At 40.4% G+C, this 20,990-nt stretch overlaps 1 protein-coding gene across 5 annotated transcripts in view; it reads left to right on the forward strand.

The window, feature by feature from the left end:
* The window catches only part of LOC145355899 (uncharacterized), an 80,367-nt gene that overhangs the window by 33,170 nt on the left and 26,207 nt on the right, over positions 1-20,990 (forward strand). For 4 of the 5 annotated variants that reach the window (XM_080208393.1, XM_080208403.1, XM_080208366.1 and 1 more), the window contains 8 exons: positions 1,606-1,633; positions 2,021-2,131; positions 6,981-7,117; positions 7,908-8,030; positions 16,549-16,615; positions 17,235-17,378; positions 19,083-19,662; positions 20,827-20,854. In XM_080208393.1, the coding sequence (XP_080064519.1) occupies positions 1,606-1,633; positions 2,021-2,131; positions 6,981-7,117; positions 7,908-8,030; positions 16,549-16,615; positions 17,235-17,378; positions 19,083-19,662; positions 20,827-20,854 (1,218 nt within the window). The remainder of the gene's footprint in view (positions 1-1,605; positions 1,634-2,020; positions 2,132-6,980; positions 7,118-7,907; positions 8,031-16,548; positions 16,616-17,234; positions 17,379-19,082; positions 19,663-20,826; positions 20,855-20,990) is intronic. The other variant, XM_080208376.1, reaches the window with a different exon arrangement.

Here is a 20,990-nt window from a genome sequence, read left to right on the forward strand (position 1 = left end):
AAATTGTGGGCATTTGTGGAAATCCAAAGCTGGACGTTATTTGCATAAATATATGTTTAAAATGGTAACAAGCCAGGAGTTGTAGATGAACCGACAGATTTAGGGAACCAAATACAGAAACGAGGATAGGTACAAAAAAATTAGAAAACCGTTGGAATATGGAGGGGGTTGAAATTATGTTAGTTGTAAGAAACAATATTTAGGGATATGAGCAGGATATTGTCCTCAGTGGTTGATTTTGAGCTGCTAGTATTGTTGGCAGCTGCACTTATTCAGGCATGTGGATAATATTCCATCGAACTTTTGACTTGTTCCTTGTAGAAGATGGACAGGCTTTTGGAATCAGGAGGTGAGTTGTCTGCTGCAGAATTTCCAGCCTGACCTGCTCTTGAAGCCACAGTATTTATATCCCTGTCCATCTGGTCAATGGTAACCCTCCACGGTATTGATAGTGGGTGATTCGATGGTGGTAATGCTGGTGAATACCTAGATCCAATCTGATGCACCACACCTCAGGAAGGATATATTTCCTTTAGAGGGGTCGCAACACAGATTCATGAGAACAATGCATGTGTGAATGTGGTTAAATTATGAAGCTGCAGAACTTATGTATTTGTTTCCTTTGAATGTAGAAGATTAAGGGACATCTAATTGACGCGTTCAACGTTTTTAACAGAGTTGATTGGGAGAAAAACTGTTTTCCCCAGGTAAAACGTCCAGAACCAGAGAGCACAACTTTAAAATTAAAGCTTTACTCTTTAGAAGTGATGCTGAAAGCATGTCACAGAAAAGCTTGTAGAATACTTTCATTCAGACAGCTGTTGAGACTAGACTGATGTAAAATATCAACAGACTCTGTTAGGTCAGTTTATAAAGGGTTACAAAATTAAAATGGGTAGGTAGATTTGGCATACAGATTAAAAATAATCTAATTAAGTAGTGGAATAGGATCGAAGGGCTAAATTGCCTACTCTTCCAAGAATTATAGTGAAACAAGCTGGAATAATTGCTGGTATTGAACAAGACAAGTAAGAATAAACTTCCTTTGTTACATAACGATGTCCATGATTAGTGCACAATGCTGGGAAATGTGTGAAACCAAATTGAACTGCTGCTCACAGTCTATTACAAGTGTGAAGGATGGCAGAAAATTGGAAGTTGCTGAGAGTTTATTTGGCAATTAATTTGAGATGAGCAGGTCTGGGCAGATATGGAGTGAATGATTAAATCAGCAGTGTGGAATGGACATTCTTGAGGGCATCAAAATTGAAGTCATATGAACTTTTAAGCAGGTTGATGGATGTGATAGTGAAGGATGTTGGGAAGTTTGGAGTAAGAAGGTGGGGGGCTGGGAGAGAGAAAAATAAATGAAGATATGAGAGGTGGTCTTGCAACATCTTCCTTCTGCAAACTTGTCTAGCCCCAAATCTTGGTTGGTGACTTAAGGTCTTCTAACTGGGGCTGATTATGCATTTATGTCTTACCTGTTCCTGCATTTAAGTATATTATGATGCAAGTCATTCAGTTTTTCTTTGAAAAGAGAGGAAACTTACGATTATTTTGTCTTTCTTGCCCTGTATCATTTCTTCGCACGTGACATGACAGGTTGAACAAATCTTAAAAGAAACATTGGGTGAGTATATTTCAGTTCTTGGAGCATTAGATGTAATCCAGTGTATTTATATTGTCGGTAAGAGAAAATTAATCAGCATGTAGTCTCTGATTCAGCATGTTAACCTTGATGGCATTCAGGAAATGACTTGATAAACATATCGTTAAGCATCTGTAGTAGAATGCTGTATTTAACAGTACATTTTAAAGCTTGTGCTATTAGGCCCCTGCCCTTCTATAAAGCACACTCTGAGATTTAGGTAACAATGTCAAATTAAGTGTTTCCTTTTTGCTGCACCATCAGTTGTAGATAAACTATTTAAATTAATGCAAACTTGTAGCAAGTTATGGCTTTGATGTATTTTTGAAATGCACATTGTACAATTTGACATGAGTTTCATTATGACAGGTAATAAATCGGGCACCCCTACACCTCCAGCACCTGCAATGAATAGTGGTTGTGATACAAGAACCTTTGATGATTACCTTTTGTCTTGGAATGCCAATGAACCCTTAATTGGTATGTATTTTACCCACTAGTTGTGAAATAAATTATAATTAAAAGTAAAAGTAATTGTGCACGGTGGCACAATGGTTAGCTTTGCTGCCTTAGAGTGCCAGGGCCCTAGGTTCAATTAAGAACATAAGAACATAAGAAGTAGGAGCAGGAGTAGGCCATCTAGCCCTTCGAGCCTGCCCCGCCATTCAATAAGATCATGGCTGATCTGAAGTGGCTCAGTTCCACTTTCCCGCTTTCTCCCCGTAACCCTTAATTCCCTTGCCTACCAAAAACCAATCTGCCTGTGTCTTAAATAAATTTAGCGAGGTAGCCTCCACCACTTCAACGGGCAGAGAATTCCAGAGATTCACCACCCTTTGAATGAAGAAGTTCCTCCTCAACTCCGTTCTAAACTGCCCCCCCTCTTATCTTGAGGCTCTGCCCTCTAGTCCTGCTGTCCTTTCTGAGTGGGAAGAATCTCTCTACCTCTACCCTATCCATCCCCTTCATTATCTTATACGTCTCTATAAGATCCCCCCTCATCCTTCTAAACTCCAACGAGTACAAACCCAGTCTACTCAGCCTGTCTTCATAGTTCAACCCCTCATCTCCGGTATCAGCCTAGTGAACGTCCTCTGCACTCCTTCCAAGGCCAAAATATCCTTGCGCAAGTGCGGTGACCAAAAATGCACACAGTACTCCAGCTGCGGCCTCACCAGTGCCCTGTACAGTTGCAGCAAGACCTCCTTGCTTTTATATTCTATCCCCCTCGCTATAAAGGCCAGCATCCCATTTGCCTTCCTGATCACCTGCTGCACCTGCAGATTGGGTTTTTGCAACTCATGCACAAGGACCCCCTGGTCCCTCTGCACTGTAGCATGCTGCAGCTTTTCGCCCTTTAAATAGTAATCCCTCCTACTATTATTCTTGCCAAAGTGGATAACCTCACACTTGCTAACATTGTACTCCATCTGCCAGGTCCTCGCCCACTCGCTCAGCCTATCCAGATCCCTCTGCAGAATTTCCACACCCTCCGCACAATTTGCTTTTCCACTCATCTTTATGTCATCAGCAAATTTTGACACCCTACACTCAGCCCCCTCCTCCAGATCATCTATATAAATGGTAAATAGCTGAGGCCCCAGCACCGATCTCTGCGGCACTCCACTAGTCGCCAACCGCCAATCCGAATAGCACTCATTGATACCAACTCTCTGCCTCCTATTAGACAACCAATCCTCTATCCACACTAACACCTTACCCCCAACTCCATGCCCCCTAACATTCTGAAGCAACCTTTTGTGCGGCACCTTATCAGATGCCTTCTGAAAATCAAGAAACACCACATCCACTGGTTCCCCTCTGTCTACCGCACTAGTTACATCCTCATAGAATTCCAATAAATTCGTCAAACATGACCTCCCCTTAACGAATCCGTGCTGCGTCGACTCTATCAAACAATTCTTCTCAAGGTGCCTCGCTATTTCTTCTTTGATGACGGATTCAAGCATTTTTTTCGCAACAGACGTTAAACTAACCGGCCTATAATTACCTGCCTTTTGCCTGCTACCCTTTTTAAACAGCGGCGTAACATTAGCTGTTTTCCAATCTTCCGGCACTTCCCCGGAATCGAGCGTGGTTTGGAAAATAATCACTAAGGCATCTACTATCACCTCTGCCATTTCCTTCAGAACCCTGGGATGCATTCCATCCGGTCCTAGGGACTTGTCCACCATCAGTCCCGCTCGTCGATCAAGCACTACCTCTCTAGTGACAGTTATCGCATTCAAGCCCTCAACTCCTACCATCCTTCTATCTTTAATACCTAGCAAACTATTCGCGTCCTCCTCCGTGAAGACCGAGGCAAAAACTTATTTAAGGCCTCAGCCATTTCCTCATCCCCCACCACTAAATCGCCCCTCTCATCCTCTAAGGGTCCAACATTCACTCTGGCCAGCCTCCTCCTCTTTATATATTTATAAAAACTCTTACTATCCTTTTTTATATTTAGTGCTAGTTTAGCTTCATAGTCTATCCTTCCTTTCTTTATCGTCTTCTTTGTCAATCTTTGTTGATTTTTAAACCTTTCCCAATCTTCTACTCGCCCACACCAGCTTTTAATTTAATACTCTCGTTTATTTCCTTCGATAACCACGGCTGATTATCCCTTCTCCTACGGTCCTTCTTTACCATTGAAATAAATTTCTGCTGAGCACCGAAAAAGATCTCCTTAGAGATCCTCCACTGTTCCTCAGCAGTCCTATCGACCAACCTGCGCCCCCAATCTACATTTGCCAATTCCTCCCTCATCCTATCGTACTCCCCTCTGTTCAAACAGAGGACACAGGCCTTCAATTCTGGCCTTCAACTGTGTGGAGTTTGCATGTTCTGTGTGGGTTTCTTCTGGGTGCTCCGGTTTCCTCCCACAGTCCAAAGATGTGCAGGTTAGGTTGATTGGCCATGCTAAATTGACCCTAGTGTTAGGGGATTAACAGGGTGAAATGTAGGGTTACGGGATAAGGGTTTGGATGGGATTGTGGTTGGTGCAGACCTCGATGGGCTGAATGGCCTCCTTCTGCACTGTAGGGATTCTAGTCTGTGATAATTAAAAACAGCTAAACATACAAAAAGTTTTCCCTACATTGCCCAGTGACTTCATTTCAACAGGAGCTCACTGATTGTGAAGCACTTACGTTTTTGCTTCATCCTTTGGAACGTAGTCCATTGCCCAGCAAATGGTCAATACTTTCAATTGAGGGTGACTGGAAAACGTTGCATAAAACAAGGAAAGCTTACCCCAGTTTTGCCCAATGACATACATTGGTTTAGATTCCTATTCATTCTTTCTTTCAGTCTCTAAGAAACGTTCCTGTTTTTAATGAAAAGGATCTTGAATAAGGATGTTACATTTGGCAATCTTCTAACATCTTCCCTGTATGTAGAGAGGATTATAAGATTAGGGTAAACCTTGCAGTGATCTCCAGCACACTTCCCTCAACATCCTGTGATGAAACCATAACAACCTGGTGACTTAGCCACTCTTAAGCATGTCCTGTTTTTCAAGAGTATCCTGTCTATGAATTTTTAATCCATCCATTACCTCTACCATCCTCTTCAATGTTTTGACAGCATCTTCTTCCTTAGTAAACACTGATACAAGCTTCTGATTAAGTATTCTGGCCGTGCCCTGAGCCCCTCTAAGCATTAATAATATTTGGTCCTGTTATGACCCACTCCATCTCAGTAAAAAGTCTGACAACACCAGGTTTCAGTCCAACCGATTTATTTGATAGTAAATTCACTAGCTTTCGGGTTAGCCCCTCCATCTCTAACAGGCCATTATTGCTTTCTCTTCTCTTGTTGCCAGCCTAATTTTTCCCCTTTACCCCCCTGTTCAACTTGTTGTATTTAACTTGGCTTGTGCTTGAAAAATACACGTTTTAATTTTATCACAAACGTTATCTCCCTTGTCATCCCAAGGAGCTCTGGTTTAGGCCCTCTTACCTTACCCTCTTGGAATTTATCTAACCTGGCTCAAAAACGTCTTTTCCTTAAATGTTACCGTTGTTGTGGTACAGTTTTTCCGTTACAGCTTTGGTTCCGTTTTAAACAAAAATTGCTGGAACCACTCAGCAAGTTGGGCAGCATCTATGGAGGGAAACCAATTGCTTCAGGTTGACGACTGTGGCTCGATGCCCATTCGTTCCAAATGACAAGTTCTATTTTAGATTTCTTTTCTTGCTCTTTGCTGCTACTAATCTAAACCATATGAAACAAAAATCATTCTTGCTGAACTGTCCCTATGCAGTTACTCATTCCATTGTGCTCACCCAGTTAAACCGATAAAATACTTGCCCAGGAAGGCATCCTGAATACATTTCAGAATGTTCTCCCTCTCCTTTAGCTTTATTCTAACATTTCCCAGATAGTTGTTGCATGAATGTGAATTTGCTCCTCTGTCTCCCACTCTTTGAACTCCTGTAGATCACCTGTCAATGTGATCATACCTTAATTGCTTCTCAACTTGAACCAGATAGATTCTACTTTTGCCCCATCAAGTAATTTTTCCCAGGATTGTAATGTCTTATGTTCAGCACTGCCTTCCCAGTTACTTTTTTTTTCCCTTCCTTATCTTTTCTGAGCACTTTGTATCCATAAATATTAAGCACACAGTTCTCACTTTTTATGCCATGATTCCATTAATGTATCATTACATCATAATCCCTTATGGTGGAGTGTAGAGTCTTTAATGACACCATTGTTTTCCTGGTGTGTTCTAGCTAATATGAGATGTTTGCAACTTCCACAACCATTTCATAGTGGTTTCCTACATGTGCATTATACCATGAATTGTGTAGCATGGACCTATGCTGAGTTTATTTCTTCCCTGTTCATCTCCTTCAGGCCACAAAGCTTCTACATTTTTATTGATGAAATAGGTTGTTCTTGCTTCTAAATTTGCATTTGCAGAAGAGTGACACAAGTAGAAGATAATAATTGTTGAATACAGAGGAAGAATTGATGGTTAACTTTTTTGCTTTGGTGTTTTATGAAGACCGTCATCTTGCTGCAACTCTTTTGTTTTATTCGTTCATGGGACGTGCATATCACTGGCCAGGTCAACAGTTGCTGTCCATCCTTAACTGCCCTTGAACTGTGTGGTTTTCCACAGTCTTTTTGGAGCGCTGTTGAGAATTCGGATTGATTAAGATGAGGTGTATCATGGTTAATCCTGAATCTGGAGTTGCATTGTATGTGAATGTGAATGTTTTGCAACAGTTTGTGCGGTGATAAATGAGTAATGTGGTGATGTCTTTTGATGAAAACTGTATCAGTGAATGCCTTATGAAATTATATTTTGTCTACCCAGGGCTCAATTATGTAATTGAATACCAACGGGATGGGGGAAGAGACCCAATGTATGAATGCACATTGTGTGACTTCACAGGTTACTTGCGCATATTTGTTTCGCATCTTGGTGGTATCAAACACAGAATGAATTACATGGTGAGTATGTGCATAAAGTGAAATGGCGTGCATGAAGTGAAGTGGTTGGTATGTGCTTGGAAGTTGGAGGAAAGATTGACTTGTTGTGATACAAGCCAAACTACAAATGTATTAGAAAAAGAGAGTCTAGGAAAAACTTAACTAAGGATGGCTGAGTGACCTTAGAATAAACAGATATAGATGAGGAATGTAAAAAGATGGTTAAAAATCAAGTGAAGGTTTGTGCACAAGACGTTGGGGTGTGATTGCAAGTGAAGCCGGTATGCCACTGATATTGCTGCAATAGTCTCTCAAAACCAGATATTCTAGAGGTGCGAATGTGTTATTGGATCTTTTGCATTTAATGGGCATTTAACTCAGTCCTTAATATGCTACTGTATTTCTATAATTTATTATGTCTCTGAACAGCAACATTTTCACTGAGGAAAGTGATGTTTACCATCACCAGTCTGGATAAATTGTTGTCCTTAAAACAGTTTTTAAAAAGTGAATAATTTTAAAATTTCAATTTGAGCAATAAATTGAATGCTGAAAATTGGATGTAAAACAGTAAAATGTGAGAAATACCCAACAGTTCTGCTGAGAGAAAAGAATTAATGTTTCAGCTAGATTGCTTTCATCAGAACTGCAACAATGAAGGGCTGTTGACCTGAAACATTTTTTTTGCTTACGCTGCAGCTGCAACCTAACTTGCAGAGTATTTTCTGAATACTTTTCAAAGACATTTAAATTGTATGTTGAGGGTAATTTTATCAATATTGTATTAATCACTTCAACTGTCATTTTTTAGTCAAGAGAATATCCTGAGATGATGAAGTGGGATGCAAGTAAACTGAAGCAAGAGGACTTGTGCCTTATTGTTAAAGAAAGAGCTACTATTATTGAGAAATTGGAAGGAAGAAAGAGAATAAAGGTAATTTACCATAGGACATTTCAATGGCAGAGGTATATAATGGTATTTTATGGCTTTGTTTAGCTAGGTGCGTGTCATTCATGCTTTTATCTTGTCTTGATTATGAAATAAAGTTTACTCAAAAGACAAAATGCAGGAGTAACTTGCCTTCAGTTGATGTATGAATTCTGAGTAAACTTTTCTATGCACCCTTAAATGTTCCTGAATCCTGCTGTTTTTTGTTGCACTTCTGAATGCTGCTTATTTTGATTGCATCATTTGAACATACGAAATATGATTTGGAGCATGAGTAGGCCATTCGGTACCTCTGTGCTTGCTGTGCCATTTGATAACTAAATATAAAAAAGGACAGTAAGAGTTTTTACAAATATATAAAGAGGAGGAGGCTGGCCAGAGTGAATGTTGGACCCTTAAGAGGATGAGAGGGGCGATTTAGTGGTGGGAGATGAGGAAATGGCTGAGGCCTTAAATGAGTTTTTTGCCTCAGTCTTCACGGAGGAGGATGCGAATAGTTTGCCGGATATTCAAGATAGAAGGATGGTAGGAGTTGAGAGCCTGAATGCGATTACTGTCACTAGAGAGGTAGTGCTTGATCGACTAACAAGACTGATGGTGGATAAGTCCCCAGGACCGGATGGAATGCATCCCAGGGTTCTGAAGGAAATGGCAGAGGCGATAGTAGACGCCTTAGTGATTATTTACCAAACTTCGCTGGATTCCAGGGAAGTGCCGAAAGATTGGAAAATGGATAATATTACGCCGCTGTTTAAAAAAGGTAGCAGGCAAAAGGCAGGGAATTATAGGCTGGTTAGTTTAACGTCTGCTGTTGGAAAAATGCTGGAATCTGTCATCAAAGAAGAAACAGCAAGGCACCTTGAGAAGAATTGTTTGATAGAGCAGATGCAGCACGGATTCGTTAAGGGGAAGTCGTGTTTAACAAATTTATTGGATTTCTATGAGGATGTGACTAGTGCGGTAGACAGAGGGGAACCGGTGGATGTGGTGTTTCTCGATTTTTCAGAAGGCATTTGATAAGGTGCCGCACAAAAGGTTGCTTCAGAAGGTTAGGGTGCACAGAGTTGGGGGTAAGGTGTTAGCTTGGATAGAGGATTGGTTGCCTAATAGGCAGAGAGTTGGTATCAATGGGTGCTATTCTGATTGGCAGTTGGTGACTAGTGGAGTGCCGCAGGGATCGGTGCTGGAGCCTCAGCTATTTACCATTTATATAGATGATCTGGAGGAGGGGGCTGAGTGTAGGGTGTCAAAATTTGCTGATGACACAAAGATGAGTGGAAAAGCAAATTGTGCGGAGGGTGTGGAAAGTCTGCAGAGGGATCTAGATAGGCTGAGCGAGTGGGCGAGGACCTGGTTAGCAAGTGTCAGGTTATCCACTTTGGCAGGAATAATAGTAGGAGGGATTACTATTTAAAGGGCGAAAAGTTGCAGCATGCTACGGTGCAGAGGGACCTGGGGGTCCTTGTGCATGAGTCGCAAAAACCCAGTCTGCAGGTGCAGCAGGTGATCAAGAAGGCAAATGGGATGCTGGCCTTTATAGCGAGGGGGATAGAATATAAAAGCAGGGAGGTCTTGCTGCAACTGTACAGGGCACTGGTGAGGCCGCAGCTGGAGTACTGTGTGCAGTTTTGGTCGCCGCACTTACGCAAGGATATTTTGGCCTTGGAAGGAGTGCAGAGGAGGTTCACTAGGCTGATACTGGAGGTGAGGGGGTTGGACTATGAAGAGAGACTAAATAGACTGGGTCTATACTCGTTGGAGTTTAGAAGGATGAGGGGGGATCTTATAGAGACGTATAAGATAATGAAGGGGATGGATAGGGTAGAGGTAGACAGATTCTTCCAGCTCAGAAAGGATAGCAGGACTAGAGGGCACGGCCTCAAGATAAGGGGTGGGGACAGTTTAGAACGGAGTTGAGGAGGAACTTCTCCACTCAAAGGGTGGTGAATCTCTGGAATTCTCTGCCCGTTGAAGTGGTGGAGGCTACCTCGCTAAATATATTTAAGTCACAGGCAGATAGGTGTTTGGTAAACAAGGGAATTAAGGGTTATGGGGAGAAGGCGGGAAAGTGGAACTGAGCCACTTCAGATCAGCCATGATCTTATTGAATGGCGGGGCAGGCTCGAAGGGCTAGATGGCCTACTCCTGCTCCTACTTCTTACGTTCTTATGATAACATCATGGCTAACCTGATTACGGACTTAACTGTATTTTCCTGTCTACTCCCTGTACTCTTTGACTCCCTTGTCATGAAGAATCTGTCTAACTGTGCCCGAAGCATTCAATGGTCTTGTTGTCACTGTTCTCTGGTGAAGAGAACTCCATAGATTCACAACCTTCCCTTAGAGTCAAAAATTGTCCTAATTTCTGTCTGAAATATAAGACCCCTTACTTTTAATGTGTTCCTCTAGTCCTGGTCTCTCCCACAGAGGCGAACATGCTTTCAGCACTTATCCTGTCAAGTCCCCTCAGGATCTTGTTTATTTGAGTAAGATGATCTCAATCTTGTAAACTCAAGTGACAAAACTTGTCCAACCTTTCCTCATAAAACAATCCCTTACAAGGAAATAGTTGTGTGAGCTTGAAAATCTTTGAACAAGGTGTCGTCAGCAATCATAAGAACATAAGAAATAGGAGTAGGCCATCTAGCCCTTCGAGCCTGCCCCACCATTCAATAAGATCATGGCTGATCTGAAGTGGATCAATTCCACTTTCCCGCTCTTTCCCCATAACCCTAATTCCCTTGTGTGTCAAAAACCTATCTACCCGTGACTTCAATATATTTAGCAAGGTAGCCTCCACCACTTCAACGGGCAGAGAATTCCAGAGATTCACCACCCTTTGAGTGAAGAAGTTCCTCCTCAACTCCGTTCTAAACTGCACCCCCCCCCCCCTTATCTTGAGGCTGTGCCCTCTAGTCCTGCTATCCTTTCTAAGCGGGAAGAATCTGTCTACCTCTACCCTGTCCATCCCCTTCACTATCTTATACGTCTCTACAAGATCCCCCCTCATCCTTCTAAACTCCAATGAGTACAGACCCAGTCTATTTAGTCTCTCTTCATAGTCCAACCCCCTCATCTCCGGTATCAGCCTAGTGAACCTCCTCTGCACTCCCTCCAAGGCCAAAACATCCTTGCGCAAGTGCAGTGACCAAAACTGCACACAGTACGCCAGCTGCAGCCTCACCAGCACCCTGTACAGTTGCAGCAAGACCCCCCTGCTTTTATATTCTATCCCCCTCGCTATAAAGGCCAGCATCCCATTTGCCTTCCTCATCACCTGCTGCACCTGCAGACTGGGATTTTGCGACTCATGCACACGGACCCCCAGGTCCCTCTGCACCGTAGCATGCTGCAGCTTTTCACCCTTTAAATAGTAATCCCTCCTACTATTATTCCTGCCAAAGTGGATAACCTGACACTTGCTAACATTGTACTCCATCTGCCAGGTCCTCGCCCACTTGCTCAGCCTATCCTGATCCCTCTGCAGAATTTCCACACTTTCCACGCAATTTGCTTTTCCACTCATCTTTGTGTCATCAGCAAATTTCGTCACCTTACACCTCAGCCCCCTCGTCCAGATCATCTATATAAATGGTAAATAGCTGAGGCCCCAGCACCGATCCCTGCGGCACTCCACTAGTCACCAACCGCCAATCAGAATAGCACCCATTGATACCAACTCTCTGCCTCCTATTAGACAACCAATCCTCTATCCACGCTAACACCTTACCCCCAACTCCGTGCCCCCTAACCTTCTGAAGCAACCTTTTGTGAGGCACCTTATCAAACGCCTTCTGAAAATCGAGAAACACCACATCCACTGGTTCCCCTTTGTCTACTGCACTAGTCACATCCTCATAGAAATCCAATAAATTTGTCAAACACGACTTCCCCTTAATGAATCCATGCTGCGTCTGCTCTATCAAACAATTCTTTTCTAGGTGCCTCGCTATTTCTTCTTTGACAGATTCAAGCATTTTTCCAACTACGGACGTTAAACTAACCGGCCTGTAATTCCCTGCCTTTTGCCTGCTACCTTTTTTAAACAGCGGCGTAACATTATCCATTTTCCAATCTTCCGGCACTTCCCCGGAATCCAGTGAATTTTGGTAAATAATCACTAAGGCATCCACTATCACCTCTGCCATTTCTTTCAGAACCCTGGGATGCATTCCATCCGGTCCTGGGGACTTGTCCACCATCAGTCTTGTTAGTCGATCAAGCACTACCTCTCTAGTGACAGTAATCGCATTCAGGCTCTCAACTCCTACCATCCTTCTATCTTTAATATCCGGCAAACTGTTCGCGTCCTCCTCCATGAAGACCGAGGCAAAAAGCTTATTTAAGGCCTCAGCCATTTCCTCATCTCCCACCACTAAATCGCCCCTCTCATCCTCTAAGGGTCCAACATTCACTCTGGCCAGCCTCCTCCTCTTTATATATTTGTAAAAACTCTTACTGTCCTTTTTTATATTTAGTGCTAGTTTAGCTTCATAGTCTATCCTTCCCTTCTTTATCAACTTCTTGGTCATTCTTTGTTGATTTTTAAACCTTTCCCAATCTTCTAATCGCCCACTACTTTTAGCCACTCTGAACGCACCAGCTTTTAATTTAATACTCTCCTTTATTTCCTTCGATAACCACGGCTGGTTGTCCCTTCTCCTACATTCCTTCTTTACCATCGGGATATATTTCTGCTGAGCACCGAAAAAGATCTCCTTAATCATCAATCATCATAGCCTTCTTGATAACTTCACAATTGGTGAACAGTTTCTTATGTTTCGCTAGCAGATGACTAAAGCGAAGCGTTGCCTTTAGCCACAAGTTTTGAAAAGTGGCTGAGCTTGCAATGTTCCCTTTAACTCCCCAACTTTCTTTGTCTGGTTTGCATGCATTGTCTTGAGGTCGTTCCAAATTACCTCTTTTACTCAAGGCTACATTTTTTTGACGTGAAACAAATAGACTTGCCTTTGACACTTGTAAAGAGAAATCCATTTTCCCATTCTTGGTGGAAATAGTAGAATTTTGCCTGCTTGGAGGCCCCCCAGTATCTCGCTCATCATTTTGCCTTCATGCCTGTGATTTGGCAGCAGTGAGCTGATTTAATCGTCATCACAAGAAGCTGGAGTTCTATGCGTTTTTGTTTTGGGCACGTTTCAGCAGTGAAAGCTGATTTGCTCCTCATCACGAGAAGCCTGAGTCTGCACGTTTTCGGCAGTAGTTTGGCAGCCAGTGACTTTTTGAGACTCCAGGTTCCACCTGTTGATCGCAATCAACTATGTGGAGACCGCTGCTCTTGAACATGCTTCTCTAAGAAACTCTGTTGAAAGTGCACAAGTGAATTTATCTCCTTGCTACCTTTGCCAATATGATTTGTTCAGTTTATATGTTGATTAAAATACCCATGATTATCACTATCTATCTCAAGTCCCCCATTATCTATTCCTGTATACTGCATCCTGTAGTGTAGTTAGGATTAGAAGAGCTATAAGTTATTCCCACCAATGACTTGTTACGTTTGCTATTTCTTATTACTACTGAATTTGATTCTATACCTTGATCATAAGAACTATAGCCACCCCTCACTGGCATACTAACATCATCCTTGAATAATGAGAGGCACCCTCCTACAAGTTCCTAACTTTCTGACTTTTCTAAATATCATGTTGCCTTGAATATTCAAATTGTATCCCTGTAATGTCTATCAGCTCACAGATATTTATTTCTGTTTGAGCTGACAATCTATTTTGTTACCAATGCTGTTATGAACTGCCAGCAGGTAAATCCATGCAAAGCTAAATCCCAAGGGAAATCTATCAAGCTGTCGCAACTTTTTTTCCTTTCTGTATTTTTACCACAGGAAGATGATCGTACTGAAGCTGCAGATCCTTGTAACACTTTTGGGAGATTTGAAATATTAAGTTAAAACATGCATTAACAAAATGCTATATATAATTAACACTTGCACAGTTGAAATTAGTCTTTCAGAACGTACCCCCAAAATGACTTCCTACTGGTTAGAGTCACAAATAGGCAACAATCTTTTAATATACTTAATCTAGTAAACATTTCAGTAATATTACCACAAGGCAAACCCCCTGTTGCTGTAGCCAAGGTGCTCTGCTGTTGAGATTTTTTTTTAAGAACTTGCTTTCTGAAAAAACAGATACTTTTCTGGGTTGGCTACAGTTCAGCTTCCTCTCAGTTCTGTCTCCAGAACAGTGTTTTATTTTCCTTCATATTTATTCCATTTGTTCTTGTCCTTTTTGAAATTTATCATTCCCAGAATATAAAAATGTTTTTGTTTTCCCTATTACCATCACTTTTGGATAAATAAAATGGAATAACTTTGCTGTATTTATTTTTGATCTTTATCAAGTTGTCGACCCTTTTTACTTCCCTTTTGAAATTTTAACAATTGAACACAACAGACCCTCTATCTCTTAATTCAAATTTTTACCCATATCTTTTCTGCTTACAGTGGATTCAATTTGGCTATATTTACTTTAAGTGCCTACCTTTCACACCAAGGCCAATTAGTTTAACATCAATTATTAGCAAGACACTAGAGTCAATTATCAAAGAGGAAATAGCTAATCATTTAAGAAAGCTATATATAATCAAACCTAATCAACATGGTTTTATGAAAGATCAGTCATATTTGACAACTTTGCTATATTTTGAGGATGTAACAGGGGAGTAGATAGAGAGGAACCTGTAGATGTAGTGTATTTAGATTTCCAAAAGACATTTGACAAGGTGCCGCACAAGAGGTTGGTGCATAAAATAAAGGCCCATGGAATTGGAGGAAGTGTGTTAGCATGGGCTGAAAATTGGCTGTCACATAGAAAAAAAAACAGAGTTGGAGTAAATGGGTCCTTTTCAGAGTGAAAAGATGTAACTGGTGGAGTACTGCAGGTCCGCAGTTGTTCACTGTTTACGTTAATGACCCAGAGAAAGGAACAGAATGTAAAGTTTAGAAATTTGCTGATGTGGAAATGGGTAGAAGGGCATGTTGTGATGAGGAAATTATGACTGCAACGGGATATAGATAGACTGGGTGACTGAGTGAAAACTTGGCAAATGGAGTTTAATCTGGGGAAGTGAGAGGTCACGCACTTAAATAGGAGGAATCAGAAGGCAAATTATTATCTAAACGGAGAGAGATTGCAGTGAAGTACGAGGGATCCAGGTGTTTGAGGGCATGAATCAGAAAAAGCCAGCAGGTCCAACAAGTAGGTAAGAAGGCCAACAGCATTTTGGCCTTTATTGCAAAGAGGTTGGAGTTTAAAAATAGGGAGGTTTTGTTGCATTTGTACAAGGTGTTGGTGAGGCCTCATTTGGAATACTGCAAATGGTTTTGGTCCCCTTGCCTAAAAAGGGATATAGTAACTTTGGAGATGGTCCAAAGAAGATTCACCAGGTTAATTCCTGGGATGATAATGTTGCCCTGTCAAGGGAGACTAAGTGGTCTGGATTTGTATTCCTTGGAGTTTAGAAGAATGAGGGGTGACATTATTCAAACATAAGATCCTGAGGGGACTTGTCAGGACAGGTGGTGAGGTGCTTTCATTAGTGGGTGAGTCTTGAACAAGTGGATGTAGCTAAAAAGATAACGGGCTGGTCATTTAAAATTGAGGTATGTAGAAATCCCTTCTCGTAGAGGATGGTGAATCTTTAGAATTCTCTGCCCCAAAGGGTGGTGGAGTCTGGATCGTTAGAAGTATTTAAAGTGAAGGTGGATAAATATTTGATAGATCAAGGAGTAGACAGCTATGGGCAAATGGCACTGAGGAGTGGAGGCTGGAAAATATCAGCCACGATCATATTTAATGGTGCAGGCTTGAAGGGCCTGTGGCCTACTTCTGCTTCTATTTCTTGCGTGAGTTCAGTAAGATTGATTGTTATTTGTTCCAGCCTTCACTTATATTTTCTAATTGTTTCATTTTCTACTGTGGTGGGAATTCCTGTTTACAACGAAAGCTCTCATTTTGACTTCTGATCATCATTCTTGTCCAGCTATTACTTCACATGCAGAATTGATGAGCTGTATTATTAAAGTGTTAATCTGATGTCCTCAAAGTATATTTTGTAATTTTATTGCTATAATTTTTGAAATTAAGAGCTGCCAGATACTAAAAGGTTTTTTTAGTAGATGAGGATATACCACTGGAAATTTATTACGTGCATGCAAATGTCGTTTACATATTTCAGTTGGCAAAAGTGGGTTTCTGAGATCAGTCATGTACTGCTTTTTAAAATTATAAATATAATTCTGATTTGCTTTGTAATTTAGTTTTGCTGGCGTGTGGAAGTATTTTTCGAAACAGAAGTCAGACTGAGTGTTGCAACTGCAGAATGAATGATAATAGATTTTACTGCAGCATTTTTAAAGCCAATTGCAGCATATACAAACAATATAGAATGGGAAAGAGAACATGAAAGAGAACATCTTTTGTTTTCTGTAATTCAGTGATGTTCATAAATATTTATGAATTATAGATTATCAGAGGACAAGATCCACCCAGTACAATTGGTGTAGTCAAAAGGGTTCCACTTCCAAACAACCGTATGTATGCATAACCTTTATCGTTTGTTATTTTCCAAATCCAAACAGTTGGTATGAAAGATTAAATGTATTTACACTAGTAATTTGATGAATTAAGTTGGGACGTTCAAATATCCCAAAAGAATTGGACAGCTGCTTTCAGGTTTAATTCTGCATGATTTGATATTTTGTCTTTTTTTTAAACAGTGAACAAAATCTTGCGTTAGTAAGATACAAACAGAGCAATGTTTACTTGTAGGAGTCTGCTGCAGACTTAATTCCTATTATTTTTTGATGAAGTGATCAATTTGTTGCTTTAATGGTATTAAAAACATATTGAGCAACTATTTCATGAAATGCAAACTATATAACTATAACTTGTGATATAACAGGTGACATTTTATGCTGAAAAATACTTCATTTTTAATCCATTCTTTAATTCCTTTGTAAAAGGAACCCAGGAAAAAGGTCAGACTTGATTTCTTTGGTTCTAACATTTTCTCATATGGAAATTGATTTGATCAAAAATTTAATATTTGTTTCCAAATGCAAATCTAGTTAACAGCATGCAATTAATTGTATATAACATTTCGGATTTTTTGTGAAAACTCTTAAACAATCTTAATACATTTTGTTTCAGCTGGCCAAGTTGGAAATCCACCCCAGCCTCTGTATCCACAATTTAACTCATCAGATGTTAGAATGAATGCAGGTGGAAGCATGCAAGAGGGAATGAATTCACAAAACTACGCACACCATTCTTACCAAGAATATGGATCCAAAGGTATACTTTTATTCACTGGTATCATTTTAAACGTGGAAGAAAACAGTTTAGTTCAGTTCTTGATAAGCACCAAGGTTTTATGGAATGCTTGTTCTCTTTGGGTACATGTCACTTCTGTTCTTTCAAAGAGATTTTTTAAACATCATTTGAAGCTGTTCTACAGCAACCAAGGTTTCCCTGCTGAAATGTAAGTTTATTGTGGCTTTTAGATATGAAGGTCAGCGTTTATTCCAGGAATTTAAAAATATATTAAGTAAAGAGGCTACAAGGAGAATCTGAAGAGCATTGCAAGTCTGGAAGTGACAAATGCGTACATAAGGGTTTCATTGAGGCTGAGCTGCCGCAGGGGCAGAAATCTAGGCATTATTACGGAAGTAGATGTGGTGATCTTCATGATGGGATCAGAAGCTTAGCTTGGGTTGAATAGGCCATCAAGCTTGTGAACAATTAACTTCAATCCAAGACCATGAATGCAAAGTAAAGTTTATTTATTAGTCAAAAGTAGGCTTACATGCACATTGCAATGAAGTCGCCACACTCCGGCACCTGGCTGGGTACGGTGAGGGAGAATTTAGCATGGTTAGTTCACCTAAATCTGCACATCTTTGGATTGTAGGAGGAAACCGGAACACCTGGAGGAAATGCACGCAGACAGGGAGAATGTGCAAGCTCCACACACTCAGTGACCCAAGCTGGGAATCGAACCTGGATCCCTGGCGCTTTGAGACAGCAGTGCAACCACTGTGCCACCATGCTGCCCATAAAAAAGAGATGGAATTAGAAGTAGGAGGATGAAATTGGGGCATCCTTTGATTTTTTTTTTCTCAATATTTAGCCACAGAAGTGGGTGGCACAAGTGGTTAGCACTGATGCCTCTCAGCGCCACGGCCCAGGTTCAGTTCCAGATCACTGCCTGTATGGAGTTTGCACATTCTCCCTGTGTCTGCATGGGTTTCCTCCAGGTGCTCCAATTCCTCCCACCATCCAAAGATGTGTGGGTTAGGTTGATTGGCCATGCTAAATTATCCCTAGTGCCAGGGGGATTAGCAGAGTAAATATGAGGAGTTACAGGAATAGGGCCTCGATGGGATTGTAGTCAATACAGACTCAATGGACCGAATGGCTTTCTTCTGCACTGTAGAGATTCTGTGATTTCTGAAGTTGTAGCTCACGCAAGTCTGGATGTTAGACTGGCATACTGGCTGTGTATATATTGATGGCCTATCTTCACTCTGACTTGTAGTCATCTGGTTTATTCCCCTGCACGCATGCATAGCAGTTAGGAACGGGCAACCAAATCGAATTTTATTCTTCCATCCTTTTCTTAATTTGGTTTTGAGGCTTATTTAATGATCAGTCTGTCTGCAATGCTTCAAATTCTTGGACATTCATGATGTATTGGGAAATACTCATGTCTTGCAACAAAAGGGAATCAGAAGTTAAAAGATAAACTCAATCAAGTATACAAAAATAAAATAAGAAATATTTTAAAGGTTGTAACTTTCCTGAAGGCAATTTTTGTTCAGCTATGTGCAACATTTTTATTGGGTGTGTACTGAACTTCAAAAGTCAATATATTTATAAAAATCTCTCAAGAATAGTTTGAGTAACATAATGCAATCTACTCCACTTAACCGATTTTAATACGGTAGTAATAACTATATTGTATCAAGTTCTCATTTTATTCATTTGTTTTTTCCTTAGGTTGGCAGCAAGAATGGGGCAGAAATCCCTCTAAACTTGAACAAGATTTGATGGAAGGCATGATGAACACACGAGAGCAATCTCTGACTAGCGAGATGATGTATTCAGCTCCGAGGAATGAAGAAGGACAATATAGAGCTGATGTCAGAACCACTGATACTTATTCTGACTGGAGGAAAGACAGTAAAGACCCGTACGAAGAGTGCGTTGGAGCAATGGACAGATATGCAGACCCAAGGAAAGACAGCAGAACACAATACAGAGAAAGTATTTCAAGTGGATATAGTGACTGGAAAAGAGATAACAAAGAACATTGTGAAAAATCCACTGTAATTTATGAACATTACTCTGATCAACAAGGGGGGCCATATGCAGATCGTGTACAAGATTCAGCTGGATATCCTGATTGGAGAAAAGTCCACCACGAGGAACCTGAAAATGATATCAGGAGTTCAGATAGGTATTCAGATATAAGAAAAGATGATCTGCTACAATACGTAGATGACAATAGAGGTGCAGAGTGGAGAAGACATAGCACAAAACAAAATGAAGATGAATATAGTGCAAGAGAACAAATTGGGTTGGTTTCTATTAGAAATATTTCTTTTTTTAAAAAAGAACCAGATGAACTGGTTTCAATGTATCACAAACTTAATGTTCCTAAGTGTTGTGTGTCTTTTTGTTTATTATGTTGTTCTAGGCAATTTCAGGAAGACCTGAGCATTAATTGAATTACCGTAGCAGTACAAAAGCAATTTAAATTTTGAGATCTTGCAGCCCACAAATTGCAAAACTCAAATGACTGTTTTATTATGAGATAACATGGAGCAAGAATCGCTTGCTTAATTCCTTGAGGTCCGGCAGGGTTGATTTGTGACTTGAATCCATATACCAGCCTTTACCCTATATCTCTTTGGTAACAAAAATATAGAATTCTTTTTAAAATGATCAGTTGACCTAGCGTCAATTGCCATTAGTGAAAGAGTTCCAAATTTCTACTGCACTTAAGTGTAAAGAGATGTTTCCTAATTTTACTTCTGAGAAATCTACTAATTTTTAAACTGTGGGGGTGCTTTCAAAACTAAAGTTGATTGTACATCAGAAAAAATTAAATACTCTGGTTCCAATACTGTGAATCGACACAAATAATTGGGATTTGCAAATTAATTTATTGTGCTTACTAAACTATTTTCTGCCCTTGAACTGATTAACGTCTTCGACCAATACTCTACTATTAAATGACACAAAATGAGCATTATTGCAGAGAACTGGTGATTTGTTAGTATTCTGTTTACAAGGCTGACAAAAATCATTCAAAACATTCTTCAGCAGACTATTGAAATGATTGCTGATTTTTCTTTTGCAGTTAAGATGATGGTGTGTTTAATATTCGCAATTCTAAAAATAGAAGACTGTGCTTTGTTTCTGGAGGTAGACATTTAGCAGTGTGGGAGAATATGGGGTGAAGTTAGTTGTAAAAGGGTTGGGTCAAGTTGGGTCAAATAGTGTTCTGTTTCTAAACTTTTCCACCCTAAATTGACTTTATTGTATTAAATACAGCCCTTAAACAATGTTCAACCAGTTTTATTATCTGTATTCAAACATCTCTCATACTGAGCTATTTTTCTTGCTTTCTGCCCTTCAGCATTTTTCACATTCTTCATGCTCTGTTCATTTTGTGCCAAAATTACTGAAATGTTTCAAATATATTAAATATGATAAACTTCTAATTTTTGTGCTGCAGGAAGCCTGATCATTGGACAGAGCCAAAGGTAAGTCACAGTATCAGTTGCTAACTTTTCAGAATTTGGGGAAATCATTTGCATTTCTTTCAAATAGGACTCTTCATAGAATCATATGGCACAGAATGAAACCATTCATCCCATCATGTGCTGGCTCTTTTAGAAA

The sequence above is a fragment of the Carcharhinus amblyrhynchos genome, chromosome 2 (assembly GCF_965287045.1).
Source record: "Carcharhinus amblyrhynchos chromosome 2, sCarAmb.v2.hapA, whole genome shotgun sequence".
Taxonomy (NCBI): domain Eukaryota; kingdom Metazoa; phylum Chordata; class Chondrichthyes; order Carcharhiniformes; family Carcharhinidae; genus Carcharhinus; species Carcharhinus amblyrhynchos.